The following is a 16,159-nucleotide window of genomic DNA, read 5'->3' on the forward strand; positions in this document are numbered from 1 at the left end:
AACTGTCTTCCTATAGTCTCAACAAGAATTCAGGTTTTATTTCAACCCCTTCTTCCTTGTGCTAAATGATCTCCCTTTACATATTCTTCTGTGCAGTTGTAGAATTACATTTTTGCTTGGTGTTTGACTCTCTTTCAGCTTCATATTTCTCCTAAATGAACAATGAAGCTGCAACAGATTACTCCAATAAGAATTTATTTGGATTAATTTATAGAAAATTGCTTAGAAATCAGTTATTTTAAGACTTAATTGGTCTTAAGGTTACATTATATAATGGTTAGAATTCATAAATAGTTTATTGGCCAGCCACAGTGAAAGAATTATGCCTTATTTGGGGCAAGGACTGTTTGTCCCAACATGTCTCCTTCAGCACCATTTTTTTTTAAGTCTAAACTTCCGTCAACATCTCCAAGTATAATAAAGTTACGATGAAAAACCTCATCTTTCCATATTTTTCCCCTGAAGCAAGGCTTTATCCATCCAGACTGTATAGACTTCAGTGATTGTATTTCTGACCTCTACAAGTTAGAATGACTTTAACTTGTCACATTTATTAATAATCTTACATGTCGTTACAGATTTGATTCATGTAGATCATTATCCCTACCACTTTTTTCCTAAAATAATATTTGTATATGTCTGTGTTCATGTGTGTGTCTTGTTTTCTGACTCTGAAATGTTTATTATGCCTTAGACAGTTACCCCAGGGAGATTATGTAAAAAAGCCTGGAGATGGCGACTCTTTTTATAGCGACATTCCTCCCGGAGTCAGCACAAACTCAGCATCTAGTTCTAAGAAGAGGTCTGCTTTTCTGTCGCATTTTCAGATTTCTACCTGTTCCATCACACATTATTCCATTAGTCAGAACATTTCATTATTTTGCAGCAGGTTTGATTACTTCTTCCTTCTTTCTTGAATGTTAAAAAATAGTATCCTTTGTTCTTTGATTACTATGCTTCCAAATGCCATATGCTCAAAACCACTTGTTAAATCAGGCCAGAAATTGAACCAAAATTAAACCAAACAAATAACAATCCTAAATCTATATAGAAATCCTAGGGTTTTTCAATCTTGCTCTTATATGGCTTAAGAAACTATACATAGTATTTTATAATATTTTAAATGGTGAGCTTTATGTCATGTTGGGTAGTCAAAGAAAAAGGTTACTGTCATGCTTCAGTAAAGCAGTTGTTAAAATGGTACTATAAATGCTGCGTTGAATATTTTAAGATTTTAAATATACCAAAGCTAAGCTTGCTGTGAAAAAAAGATTGCTTCTCTGTGAATCGTATATTTGAATATTATGATTTTGCCTTTTATTCCTGGAATGATTATTTCTATCTAGACTTTATAATTTAGAGCTTGGTTGCAAAATTAAGTATATTTAATATTTGCCTGAATTTTATAATAGGACAAGTGGGGTTAATATAATATTTATGTTTGAAACCTTGATGTTATATTTTTGTTCCAAGATCTTAAGGTGTATAAGACCAGTTAAAATTCTGCATGCTTTATAACTGCTTAATAAAATAAACTGGTAGAAGAAATAAATAGTTGGAATGTTTTAGGAAATGAAACCTACATTCACATTGGAAGAAAGCTAAAATATTCCTGTGGAAGAGTTTCTTTAAAATTGTTAATAGAGATGTAATGTATAGAAAAAGAAGATTTGATAACCCAGTACAAAAGATTTGATTGCCTTGGGCAGAGTAGGTACCGTGTAGACTGAAGGGGAATTTCGTAATCTCTTCTGGAATTCTACATAGAGTGAATCATATGTAAAAATTCTGCAATGGATCTCACTCTGTAAGCAGTCACAAAGGAGAAAAGAAAGGATCAGTAGATCTGGGAACCCTTCTTTATGTGGAACTGTCTTATGCATGAAGGATTGTTTTTACTCAGATAACAGCTTAGAGCAAAAGTAGTTTTTGCACAAGGAGTATAGATCTGTAGAAGGATTTTCAAAAATTTTTATTCTTTTAAATTACTGAGGGGTTTTTTTTGGCTAAGAAAATAAGATTATCTAGGTTCCATATATAAATATTTTCTTGGTCAAATATTTAAATTAACATGAGAAAAAGGTCAAATATTTAACCTTTAATTTAACCTTAAATTAAATATTTAATTTTATTTTTATTTTATTTTTTTTTAAATATTTAATTTTAAATTATCACAAGAAAAAGGTAGAAAAATCAATGAATTCCAGCAGATTCTTTTTGTTCTTCTGCAGAAAATAGGATTCATTCTATAATTAGCAAATTCTGTTGTAAAACTCCTAACCTGAGGAATTAATATGTTATAATTGTGCTGAGTTCCATTTATTTTCATTCATCAGTAGAAGGCTCCTTTTAAAATAGACATTATTAGCAATTAACTGGATTGATGTGTGGGAAAGATTTTAAATATTTTCTCAAGTTCCTCAAGAACTTAAAATGCTGATTTGAATCATTCCTAGATTTTAGAAAAATGGGTTATAACTTTTAAGCAGTTAAAAATGATATCAAATTATGTGGCTCCTAAATACATGTAGTTTGTCAAAATACTTTTCGTATGTGGTACAGGTATGTGTATAAACTTTGCTTTTTGTAGAATATTTAAGATGGCAGGGCACAAATAGCACAAGGGCTTAATGGTACATGGGCTTTGTGAGAGACGCTTCCATGATAAACATTTGATTCAGTTTGGTTATTGAGCAGTTAACTAACATACTACATTTTGGGCCAGCCATATTTGTGGAGAAAATGCCAATTCTCAAATATAGTTTTATTGTTTAAAAAAAAAAACCTAAATATTACTTTGATAAAGGTTGACCAGGTTCAATTGGACAGATCTTAGTGAAATCTCTTGGAAGTCCATGTTCTCATAATATTTGAATGAAAACCATTGCTTTACAATTAAGAAACATTTATAGTGGGACCCCATTATAACTCTTCTACTCCAATTATATAACTGAAATATGAAGCGAATTTGCTATCTGTGGTTGTTGGGAATGTAATTGGCCCATACTGTATGCTGATACTTTTCAATTGTAAACTATTGTAATGGGGTTCCATTGTATTTGACTTTTCTTAAATTGAATGTTGTGTAATTCTGCCTTCTTCATGAAGACTTTCATGTTCTCTTCATTCTTTCATTTCAGATTTTTTTCTTTCTTGATTTATTTAATGCACAGTAATGCTTAGAGATTTTGCTTACTGATTTTAAAACTAAATAACACTTGATTATATTTTTGAACAGTATGTATACATTTTTAATTTCAGGTCAAATGGGCTTTCTCATTCTTGGAGTGAAAGGATTCCAGACACAAAACATATTTCAGACATCTGTGAAAACGGACGACCTCGAAGTAACTCTTGGCAAGGTATAGGGCAGCATTCTGAATAGCTAGTGCATCTTTTTGCACAACCCAAATTCAGTGTTTTATGGTTCTTGGTTGTAAAGATTTGTTCTTTTCTTTTTGCTCTTTAGTTCTTCTCCCAACAGAGAAGAGGGCATTTATTATAAGAGCCCCGTTCTTTTTTCTTGGATGGGAAATGATGGGATTCAGTAGCACTGGTGCACAGGACAAATTGAGAAGGCTGTACAGTAGTACTCTACAGCCCTCTCTTCTGGGAGGGGCTGGAAGTACACCACATGAAATACCTGGTGATGACATACGGCAATTGTTTATTTATATTCAAATCTAGCCATAAACCGTCTTTTTCAGGTAACCTGGGAGGCAACAGAAAGAAAATCAGAGGCAAAAGATTTAGACCTCGGTCTAATTCAACTGAGTAAGTCTAAACCTCTAATGGAAAAAGGCATTCCAAGGTCCTGTGCAATTAGTGTGCAAAGTTAATTAACGAGATCATCAAAGAACTGTAGAAACCATGCCTCTGGTCTTGGTTTTGTCTTTTTAATTCCTTTTTGCCGTTTTAAAATTAACCATGGCTTTTCTCTTTTACATAGGCATCTCCGCAACTGTGCCCATACCAATGTTCACTGACAGCAGGGGTCACACCCTTGCTGCAGGCTTTTCCCTCCAGTAACCTGCCATTGTGGTGTCTTGGTTCCTTTTGAAGGGAATTTTGATAACATTCCTTTCTTCTCATCACCTGGGGTCCAGCCATTTCAGAGGGATCACCCTTCCTCTTCCCAATGTTCACACAGCCTAGAAGCATCAAGGGAAAGTTCCCACTGTCCCAGAGCATGATACTGCTCACAGTGTGACACCACCGCTCCAAGAGCTTCATGGCTGCAATCTAAGCATTCTCTCAGACTAATGGAATACGTTTCCCTTTTAAATCTTCCTTCTGAGGACATTTAAAAGGGCACTTACAAAACTTGCTCTTTAAGGGAATCATTGTCACTAAATGCAACACTATCTGTTTTAAATGATAGCCACACATTATTTTTTTTTTAAGCAGAGGGTGGAGGGTGGGATCAGAAGTTACATTTAAATTATTCCTAATGAGGTAAACACCATGCTTTTTTTGTTTCTTCACTTAAGAAAGTACAGCAAAACCAAGCTTCCTCAAACCTTTATCTCATGTCCAGGAATAAAACACACCCTCGGTATCCTTCTGACCTTGCCACCAGGTTTTAATTAACCATACTTTTTTGACCTACCTAAATTTTTTTAAAACTTCTTTCTCATTGCAGTGCTAGTTATTGTTTTCAGGATCACTATTGCCTCTTCATGCCTTAATACTTAAAAAATCTGAATAGCAGGTGTTTGTTAACTGCTTGTCAGAAACTTATGTTAGCTTTTCCATCATATACCCTGCCTTTTTCAGTCCAGGAATAAAAACAGTGCCCTGAAATTTGGACCTTCCTGCTGATGGTATTGTCTTGTAAGTGGCTTGTCAAAGTTTACTAGAGGATACTTTATTTTAGAAACACTAGATAGGTTTAAGTAATACCATTGCATGGTCCAGAATGGCATCATAGAACTCCATCATAAATAACTAATCTGTTAGAGTTTATCTTATACATTCCCAAAGCGCTTGGATGCTTTAGGGCTCATTGTGGATAAACTCTTGGAATGTTGTTTGATTTGTTTTGCATGAGGTCACCTGGTAAGAGCTCCTTAGCTCATCTCAGTTGCTCACAAGAATACAGATAAAACTGCAAAATGTTCTTCAGAACTTCCTTTGTGTACTGGTTAGCATTTTAACAGTATTTCCTATAATAAGGCTTTGAAAACTCCTGAGTGAAAGCAAATCAACATTATATTAAAGCTATATATTTAGGACCCAAACAACACTTGGTGTTTAGCAAGATTCATACAGTATATTCTAGCATGGTCACTTACTTTTTAAAACTTTTTTGTAAAATTCCCACTCATGTCATGTGATAAAAATTATAATACCAGATAGCCCTTAAGGTATCTCTTGCTTGTGAGATAACACTATAATACTTAATAAGACATCATAGTGAAATCATCTTTGTGAGGAAGAAGTATTAAGGACTCCCTCAGATTTTTCAGACTTTTCAGATTTGGGTTACAGGACTCATGTTAATTAAATGGAACCAAGTCTGTGAAGTTGACCACTATTCTCACATACTTTATTATATGGGCACTATATACATATATATGTTTTTTCCTTGTAAATAATTCTAATACATAGCATATCAGGAATTATGTTGATAGTCTTTTTTTATACTTTCATATTCACTAAATAACCCCTTTTGCTTCTGATATAACAATATAATTTGTGGGACTATAAGAGAAGCAGAATGACCACAGACAAATGTATCTTTTTTATTTTTTAGATTAAAAGATATCATTGAGCCCATTATTTCAACATCCCCTTCAGTACCCATCATCCCAAAGGATGATGAAACATCAGGACATGAATTAAATCATTCACCACAAATGCATAGTCTGCTAATTAAGAACATAAAATGTCCTTGTTTATTGTATTGTTTCTCCACTCAAAGTTTTTGCATCTTCCTCACTGTTGTACATGATGTGAAAAAGGTTTTGGCTTAGACTTTGTATTATATATTGTGTTTTTACAGGAGGGAGCCCCAAGCACCTGAGCCTGGGCACTCCCTCGCCCAGACAGTCCCATCCCAAGGCATAAGCCCAGGGGGCTCTGACAGCCCCCAGACAGGGAGTCTGGATCACAGGTCAGTCTCCACCTGCCCCTTCATTCTGGGCTGCCACTTAATCTCCCTCCTAGTCCCTTCCTTGGCTGAGAGCAGGGTCATTTGATCTTTGACTGACCTCCTACGTCTGCTTGGACATGGTCCTGGTCCAGCCAGCACCAGCTACTTTTCCTCTGCCTTTCCATCCTGGAGAACACAAAGAGCTCTCCTACCCTGTCTAACGCATTTTTTTTGCATGTTGCGCTACAAGCCACGTCAAGCCACATAGGCAGGTATATAGCAGTTTGATAAAAAACCATCACTTCGGCCACCACCACCTAGAGATGCTAGGAAGCCCGCTGTGAAGAGACTTTCACGGGCAGATCCCCAGAAGGAAAAACCATTGAGAGCTCTCTTCAGTGACCTCTAGTGAAGTGATCACAGCCTTCTGAGATGCTCCTTGAAATGGAGGAAAAAGTCCATCATGTGCAAGCCAAGCCATGCAGCTGTAGGTTTCATGGAACAGCCATGGCATCAGCCCTTTGAGCTTCTAAGATTGTCAGTGAAAGGAACATACGTCTCCTCCTGGAAGCTGCCTGTGGGTGACTCAGTTTGCTGTGTGGCTATGTTTCACCTGATAACAGCTGCATGGGCTTTTTCTACAGTATTCCCCAGGCCAGAGCATTCACTAGCCTTCATCTGTGGCTGCACTTGCTTTTTGACTTTTTCTTTTGGTTCAAAGTCTCAATGGAAATTTTTATGCAAGTTTTAATTGGCTATCTCTGTGAAAAGTGCAAGTTGGCAATGGTTGTGACTAAAGGCAACAGTAGTGTGAGTTGTTCCTGTTCAGGGGACACTGTCTTAACAAAAATGGTCTTACAGACATAAAAAGCAACCAGACCCTTCTCTTTCGAGGGAATTACATTGGCCATAGCTCAAAATGAGGGAAAGGGCTATGGAAAAGGTAATCTAATTTTGTTTATGTAACTGAAAATGTAGTCATGATTTAAATATATTTAGAAGCCGAAACCAAACATGGTGGAAAGAAGCAAAGTTTAACCCCAAACGAATAGCATATTTTATTTTTCCCATGGTTTCTTTCCAAATAGCTTGCAGAGTTTGATGGACCTTACATCTTCGTTCTCTCTATATCTCTATAAGTTACTTTTTAAAAGAAAAAAAATCCCATAAAACCTCCAAATTATTCCAATATTGGATTTGTTGAATCTATTTATTTTACGAGAGCTAAAAGGGGATGTGTCTTTGCTTGGTTCCCTGGGTTAAAATGAAGGGAAACTCTGAAAAAACAACAACATCAACAACTTGCACTCTCAATATACCACCTTTTAAATTTTCCTTTGCGCAGTAATTCCGATGGAGACTTTGCCAGATCCATCAGGGAAGTGCTAATTAAGGTCATTAGTATCCTCTGGCAGTCACTCACATAATTCATGATCAGACATTAAGAAGGCAAATTCTGAGGTCCATTTCCTAATGGAAACATGAACACTTTAGTCTGGAGTGCATAAAAGGAGGAAGGAATATTGCAGCTACAACTGAATTGCTGAACCCAGCTTAAAGATCTCAGAAACCTATTTGGCCCATGCATAATGTATATTGGAGCTCCAGGATCAGAAGAGCAGGATCCTTGCTGCTCTTTATAGAGCCAACTGGAGCACTTCTCTTGTTAACTCCAGCTTAAGGTCTGCTATCTGGAGTGAAACAAGGGGCCATATAAAGTCTATTTTTTTTTTTTTCATATTGGAAAGAGAACTTTGCTCCTTTTAATTCTTCTTGGGGTGTTATATACCCAAACACCAGGTTGGAATTGCAGCCATCTGAATATTCTCAAAAAGCATCGTTATCATTTGAAAACCAAGGAACCAAATGAGAGGTGGCCTGGAAAAAGCCACTTTGAGGTGGGTGAATGGGACCTCTGTCAGTACTATGGAAGACACCTTCTGATTCCCTTGGGGAAACCACTGGCAAGGCTTTCCGTGAAATGTTGAATACATTCTAGAATGCCTCAAGCCTTGTTGTAGCTTAGTTTATTCTCATGTCATGGTACAGACTGCCTCATAACCCCCAGCATCCATCCTGGTTTATTTGCCATAGTCACTTGCATTTGGAGGGTGAAGAACATCCTTGCTAAGCTTGTGCTGTGTATTTTCAGATTTTCTATCTTGTTCTGCTTTCTTTGTTCCTTCCATTGCTTTCTGCAGGTATTTAAACCCATGGTTCAAAAGAGACTATAATGTAGCTAAGTGGGTAGAAGATGTGAATAAAAACACTGAAGGACCATACTTTAGGTATTTTATAAATTAATTTTATATCCTTTTCAAACTCTCCCAGCACATACAAATACTGTAGTGTGACTGGCTCTCTATCTTGTATCTCCCAATACAAGTTCCCATAGATGGAAAGGGTCCTTGTTTATTTGCTGCCTTTTGATCTCTGTTTCTGGCTTCGTGAGCAAGTCTAGTTCTTTTCTGAATGTTTCAAATGAAGCCATTTGAAAGGGTTGCCTTTTAGTGCATGTCCCCATCACCATCTTGAGCTTTTTAGTAGCTTTCTCTTCATTTTATGCTATGTAGTGTTCTATGGGCATGAAACATACTTTCCACTAATAAAGAAGCACTATTAACCTGAACAATTCAATTTCTAGAATTTAGCAGTTTTATAGTGCATTTTTCCTACTTACTGCTTTACAAGGGCATAGTGCGTATGAAAACCTAAGGGAAAACATGAAAAGAAACCAAATGAAATGTAGTGGAATTTTACTTCGAGTAAAAACAGTGATTTAATGGAGTTTAAAATTATTGAGAGAATCTTGACCACAAGAGAGTGGATTGAATGAGTTTAGGTTTTATTTATTCAATACAAGCTTTTAGCACCAGACAAAGGCTGTGCTGAGAAGTGTTTTACAGATTCTCAACAAAACATCCAAGGAGCTTTTTTATGCTAGTAAGATGGTGGTTGTCTAACACTTCAGACAGCAGGAAGGAGAGAGAAAACATGTTCTTGATTCACAAAAGAGCAGACCGAGTATCCCTACATTTTAGAGACTAGAATTTACTCAATCCACTGTAGCTCAGTCTAACTTCAGAGGTCAGAGAGAATTTCCAAGAGCTCTTAATGGCATTATTTCACTCTTTAATAATATCAAAGTGATTTCCTAGAGGTAAATGTCCAGAGTACTTTGTGGACAACTAATGTAAAGAAGAAATATGGACTTAGTTACTACCTCTTCTGAAAATAATAGGCTTTCAGATTACTTTTTGCTATGACTTGGGTCAGCATTTAACAGATATCAAAATATGTATATGTATTTAACTCTCAGCACCCATATAAGGTGGACTTTCTCTTCCAGTGTACCATTTAGTTTAGACATGTATAGTTTGAGAAAATGATTAGACCTACTTGCATTTTAATTTGATCCATACATTTGCATATACCCCAAGGAAAGCATAACCCTGCCTGCTCACGACAATATATCCTGCTTTTATACCCCATCTTTCCCTCCTGCCCTGTTCCTCTGCTTTTATCACTTCCCCACACTGAACCTCATACACATACACTCACATTCAAACATCCCACCCTCACCTGTAGCTCTCAAGATGGCCAACGTCAGGAAGACAGGTAAGATTATTTTGAATGTTATTTGGAATCTTGGCTCACCCGCAGTCCTATTTATCCTTTCCTTAGGCTTGTGGGCAGATTGTAATTTGTATTAGCCATGGAACCAAAACAGAATGACTTTGGTCCCATATGGGCTAGGGCTTTTATACCTAAATGGACTTAGCATTTTTGCATCAATAATTTGTGAAATGGTACCCCGGAAGAGTTGTTTCACCTCCCTGGGTCAGCTGAGTAGTTTATGTGGCTCCTAGAGAAGAGTTCACATTTCTTAAAATCAGCACCCAGGTCTGCCCAGAAGCTGCATGACTAAACACAATTTGGATGGGGAAATGCTTTAGCACCCCTGGTTGCACGTGCAAAGCTGCAAGGGCAATTTTAGAGGGTTCCTTTATCTCCTCTTTTAATATGAGAGATCAGTTCCCACAGTGGATAGTCACGTTAAGAATTAATTATTAAAATCCATATTAGTATTTAAAGGCTACATATAATTCACTGGAGGTTTATAATGTAACTATCATTTTAGGATTAATGGGGGTTATGTTGGTTAAGACTTGAAAACCAACACACAAATTCTGTGAAAGTCATAATTAAGATACCCCAGAGCTTTTAACACAGTGAGTCTCACACAACAGAATTTCATCCACCCTTCATCCAAACCAGTCCTTACATAGGAGACCCAGAGTGTATCCTCAGCTTGGTTTATGCTTTGCCAACACTGTGCTTCCGTTCAAATCTTCCTCAGCCACCAGGTTGTTCAGGATTACCTCTCCTGCTAAAACCACTGATGAGGGCAAAGGCCATTTTATTAATCACTCATGTGGTGTGAGGTTTGTGGCATCCTTATCAAAATACAGTGGGGACTTAGTGACTGTGGAAACTGGTCCAAAATATAGCCCATTATTTAAAATATTATATCCACACTATGAAAAAGCAAATGCCAAAAGGTTTTGAGTGATGATAGTGCCAGTTCTGTGTCAGACAGTGGTTGCTCAAATGATTGCCAGCATATAGTCACATCAAGCAGTGTAAGAGCATTGTTTCCCCACACCTAGATCTTGGGGGCAGTTCTTTTGGTGACAGTGCTTTTATAAGCTCTCAACAGGTATCCTTACTCTTGAGTATTATGCATTTGATTACTCTCTTCATCAGGTTGTTGAGTCCCACTTCCCTGATTTTATGGAAAATGCAATAACTCCTGAGACACTTCATAAATCCTCCAGGATGAGGCTACTATAAAATTTGCATCTGAACACTGATACATGAATAAGGGTGGACCTCTGCCCCTCATGTGTGACTGCCCTGGTTTCAGTCCCTTCTGGAGAGGAGAACAGAGATGAGTTTGACCTTACAGGCATGTCTACAAAAGGCCAGCCCAGCAAGTCTTTGTAGCCCCAAGAGAGCCCACAATCCATTGACACACAGGCACACTTCTGTTGTGTAACCTTAAATGGTACCTATTATGCTTATTATGGTTTTTGAAAGTGCTATAATGACAACGGATAACATTTGTTCAAAGATTACTTTGTAGGTGAATGAGCTGGGCCAGTGACTAGTTTTCAGTGAAAGCCAGATTGGAACTAGCAGGCACATAGCCAGTAGCCAGGGTCAGAAAAGAGCCTGGAGGCAGTTTTAGAGAAATGTCTCCTCATAGACATTTGTGACAAAATTTTAGTTTGTTATTTCCCTAAGATGAATTACCCTACCTTGTTCTCTGCTCTTATTCTGATTCCTGTTCTGGTACTGAACATCCCCTCAAGATAATCCCTGTTATGCTATCACACACCACCCAACCTCCAGGACCCAGTGTCCCTCGCTGCTACTCAGACCATCTTGCTTGGCTTTTCTGTTCCCCTCAGTGTTAGTCCAAAGTGTCAGCTAACTGGGGTATTCATGTGAGAGGTAGTATATGTGCAGGTTTCTTGGGCGGGGTGTGTCTGGAGAATATCTCCTGGTTTTGTTCTCAATCATTATTGGATTCCACCATGGAAAAATATTTAGAGGAAAGACCAGATTTTCAGTACCCCTCATTAGATGACCTGGTATGTGTGCAAAGCTGGTCATTTGGACTCATGGCCAAGTGAATGGCTGGCACGTCTCCGGGAAGCTATAAGCCAATAGTTTATGCTATGGACACGTACACTCTGTAGCAAATTGAAAAGACTCATTTTGCATAATCCCCTAAAGTAAACAAGATTTAGTTCTTTTTCATATACCTGACTAGCTTTCCTGAACTTGGACATCTTACCAGTAGTGATTCAGCTAAAATTATGAAGTCAGGTTACTGTCCTTTGTTTTAGAAAAATGTATTTAAATACCTAATACAAAAGTTTATCCTCATTCTACACATACTGAATTTGTTTCCTAAAGGTCACAGTCATATTGGAAATGTTTTCTTAAAACTAAAAATTACCTAATTTCTAACTAGAAACATATGCAGTAGTATATATGCTTTAATAGCCTTTGGAGGATTTGAAGTACTTATATTCTTAGTTTGACCTATCTGCTCTGTAGTAGAAAGCATTATCACAAAAAATATAATATTCTAACAGTTCACACTAAGAAGTGGTCCTAGACATTTTCCAAAAATAGAGGAAATGTTAGGAGTTATAGGTTAAAACCAAATTAAGCCACTGTTGATTCTTAAAATTGAACAAGAATGTTCATGTGGAGCTCAGGGCTTATAGGAAAAAATATTTTCAACATTTAGCTTGAATTTGGTGTCCATAAGATGGGAACTGATTTGAAAATTACAGAACTAGAGTGAAGCATAATATATGTATGGAAACCAAAGGGGGAAAAAAGAGACCTCTTTATGCTGTTGCATGTGCAGTGTAGTAGATCTGCCCCTGGCCAGTGCCACCCTGCTGCCAATGTTCCCAGGTTGTCATTCACTCCCAACAGATGAGCTGCATCCCCCTGAAATAAAAGCCCATTTATGAAGTAACCCCTTGGCAATGTGGCTCACAGCCACCCTGCCCCAGCAATTGAGCAGTCATGGGTATGTTGTGGTAACATTTGTGAATGGGTAGTTATTGCTGAATTAGCACGTCTGTTTCCCATTGATAAGGTGTGAGTGAAAAACTCTTCAGCTCTGTTTTTTACTTGGAGGACGAGATAACAGATGTGGGCTCTTCTTGTGAGCTCAGCTTTGTCACAAATATTACCACTACATGTGCAGAATCAAGAACAGCGTAATACACCACAGCTTACACATATCTTTCATATGGAGTATCTTCATGATGGAGATGTTACCTAAAAAGGAAAGGTTTTATTGTGTTTTGTTTTAGTTTCAGTAACATTCCAGTCAATAAAATGTAGCCATCCTAATGACATGATAAGTGTACCCTACATGAGTCATCAAGATCTACCTCTATGGTACAGAATCCTCCCCTGTATGGAAATGCAGATTGTAGGGACTAATCAGACCATTTTTGTATGTTCTCATCAGACTCTTTGTTTGGCTGGAACTCTGCACTCTTTACTGCTTGCATGTTTACTAATTTATTATTAAAACCCCTGTATTTGCCTTTGTTCTTTCACAACTAACACACTGGCCTCTGAATGCATGAATTTTGTGTAAACTGGTGTGTGACTCAGCAACTTAATGTATCAATTGTATTATATTTTCAGATATTAAAATATAATTGGAATTACTATATTAAAACATTTTTTACATGAAGTGGTAAAAATAAGGCAGTATATTAATATGTCGTACACTTAATTGACCATTATGAGCTCTTAGAATGATTTTATTCCTTCTCCATTTTAGCTTTTTATCTATTGTATAGGGAACTTCATCATTTGCTTTGTAGTTGAGGAGTCTGATTCTGTGTGCTAACGTTTGAACAGTCCATTCAGTTATGACATTAGGAAGATAAGATTCCAGCATTCCAGTGATTGGGAAGGACAGAGAATCTCCCACTAGTTTAAACCTTTGCAATAGTGGCCTATGAAAATAGGAATCAAAGGGTTTGTTCTAAACCCACTTTTCAGATATTTGAAAAAGATGTTAGGCAGTCACATAATATTTATTTCATGTGTTCTCAACGTCTCAGGACTCTGTCTCCTGCCAAGTCTCCCTCTTCATCAACTGGGTCTATTGCCTCTAGCAGAAAATACCCATACCCAATGCCACCACTTCCTGATGAAGAAAAGAAAGTGAACCGACAAAGTGCCAGGGTAGGTGGAAACTGCCATATGCTAGCAGCCTTGATCATTATCATTTATTAATTCATAGTTTATTTTTTTAAAGATTTTATTTATTTATTCATGAGAGACACACACAGAGAGAGAGAGAGAGAGAGAGAGAGGCAGAGACACAGGCAGAGGGAGAAGCAGGCTCCATGCAGGGAGCCTGACGTGGGACTCGATCCCGGGTCTCCACGATCATGCTCTGGGGTGAAGGCGGCTCTAACACCGGGGGCTGCCCTAATTCATAGTTTAAAAGAGAGAGCCATTTTTCCTTTTTTGGTTACAAAAAATAAAAAAAATGGAAGATTTTCAGTATTCCATTAAAAAATGGAGGATTTGGGGGGCTCAGATTTATATTTGCAAATGAGCTTAACTACTGCATTCATAAATGCTAGAGATAATTTGATATAATTTGATCATTCATTGCTATATGTTTATATCTTTTATGATACATTATAGCTAATATATTACAGTCTGAAGTAAATGAAACAGAGAATGTATTTTGCTTTATCAGTTTTTTAGTATAGCCAAAAATGCCAGAGATTCAAAAAAGTAGCCTCATTTCCATGTCTAATTTGCTTACTTAGGCTTTTTACTGGCTAATAACACCCAATAAGACTTTAGAAATCAGAACCTGTGACAGAAAGTTAGACCAGTATCTTGGAGATGAGGATGGAATTTGGATACATGTTTGGATACTAATATTAAAAAATATATGTCAAAGGGTATGGTAAAATTTAGCAACCTTTTATATTTTAAAAAGCCAGATTTAAAAACACAGAAGAGCTGATTATTTATGTTAAAATATGGTTCACCAGAAATTTTATTTATTTATATACTTACTTTTCTTTAGTTTGTCATTAGTTTTTCACATAGAAGAACCAATTCCTTTTATTTTATTTTCTCACTGAAGTATTTTATGAGTCTAATGTAGTGAAAATTCAGCATAATATTATATACAGTGTTATATTAGTTTCTGATGTGCCGGAAGTTTCCTTAAATACTGAGTCTTCTTTTACTTTATGAATCTACTGAGCCTCACAGTGTTCCCAGAACACATCCATTATGTGAAATTTGCGATATACTCAAGTTTAGAGCAGCAGGCCAGCCCTCAGAGGTGTAAGTGAAAGATACAACCAAAGAATAATTACTTTTATTGATATCTAAACTCTGTTGTGGTCACTTACAGTGTAAAGTTGTTCTTCTCGGAAATACTTTGCAATAAAATAAAGCTTTAAAAGCCTGTGCAGATTTATCTGCTAGTGGGTCTTGGGTTTCTGGGATTTTTGGTTTGGAAGATATTTCAGAGCTTATTTGATCCTGAACTTATATAATGGGGTTCAAGGTAACAGATCATTCAAATTTTACCTCAATCAACTCATAGTCAATAAGAGAACACAACTTGCTAAAACAGATTATATTACTGTAATCAGAAACACCTTGAAACCAGTTAGTGGTGTTTTTGTCAATTACATGAAAAATTACCTTCCCATGTGATTATGGGTAATGGTGAAAGATGGCAGGGAAAAAGAAAATTCAAATTCCCAGCACTCAGCTTTCTGGTCTTAAAAAACATAATTGTTAATAGGCATCCAGTTCATGATTTGAGTGTATCATAATGAAATCCAAGGCTAATGGCATTCCATCTAGTTGGGGACATTCTATCAGCTATTGTCATGCCAGGCTGTAGGTTATTAATAATCCCACATAAAGCCCATGAAAATGTCACCTCCCCAGAAGAAATGGCTGGCCCATAGCCTCTTTCCTGGGACAGTTCTGTGAAAGATCAGATGGTTCCATCCACCATGGAACATCCGCATGAACACACAGTGGAATCCAGAATAGGCAGCCCCTGTCTCTGGCTGTCTTTGTGGGCCGTGGAGAATCAAACAAGCAGATCTTGTTATGAGCACTCCTCCATTACGGCTATCTAGAAATGGCCACAGTCTGTACCATCAACTGAGCATTGATCTGGATCTTCTTTCCCTCAGATACCCTGTGGACCCCCTGTTTAGCCAATTCATCTTCACTAGTCTCCACCAACACATGTCATTCACAGACAAACATCCTTACAATTGAGAGATTTAGTCTCCAAAGGGTGAGAACAGAGTCAGCTTTACCACAGTCCTTGTGGAGTAGCTGACATGGGTATTCAGAACAAGATTTCCATGAAGGTTCCAAGGAACCTATTAATGGAACCTATGTAGAAACATCCATAAGACACTTAGCTCTTTCTGCTTTTTCTTTCCCAGAAAC

The 16,159-nt window shown here is 37.1% G+C and overlaps 1 protein-coding gene across 30 annotated transcripts in view; it reads left to right on the forward strand.

The window, feature by feature from the left end:
- ADAM22 (ADAM metallopeptidase domain 22) overlaps positions 1 to 16,159 on the forward strand; it is a 224,413-nt gene that overhangs the window by 200,615 nt on the left and 7,639 nt on the right. For 4 of the 30 annotated variants that reach the window (XM_025471471.3, XM_049093520.1, XM_049093521.1 and 1 more), the window contains 3 exons: positions 3,262 to 3,362; positions 3,708 to 3,774; positions 13,768 to 13,891. In XM_025471471.3, the coding sequence (XP_025327256.3) occupies positions 3,262 to 3,362; positions 3,708 to 3,774; positions 13,768 to 13,891 (292 nt within the window). Of the gene's footprint in view, positions 1 to 694; positions 890 to 3,261; positions 3,363 to 3,707; positions 3,775 to 3,949; positions 4,749 to 4,776; positions 5,954 to 6,004; positions 6,116 to 7,894; positions 7,993 to 8,295; positions 8,383 to 9,682; positions 9,713 to 13,767; positions 13,892 to 16,159 lie in introns of those variants that run through there. The other 26 variants (XM_025471460.3, XM_049093511.1, XM_025471454.3 and 23 more) reach the window with 15 other exon arrangements.

This window comes from Canis lupus, chromosome 14 (genome assembly GCF_003254725.2).
Source record: "Canis lupus dingo isolate Sandy chromosome 14, ASM325472v2, whole genome shotgun sequence".
Lineage (NCBI taxonomy): Eukaryota > Metazoa > Chordata > Mammalia > Carnivora > Canidae > Canis > Canis lupus.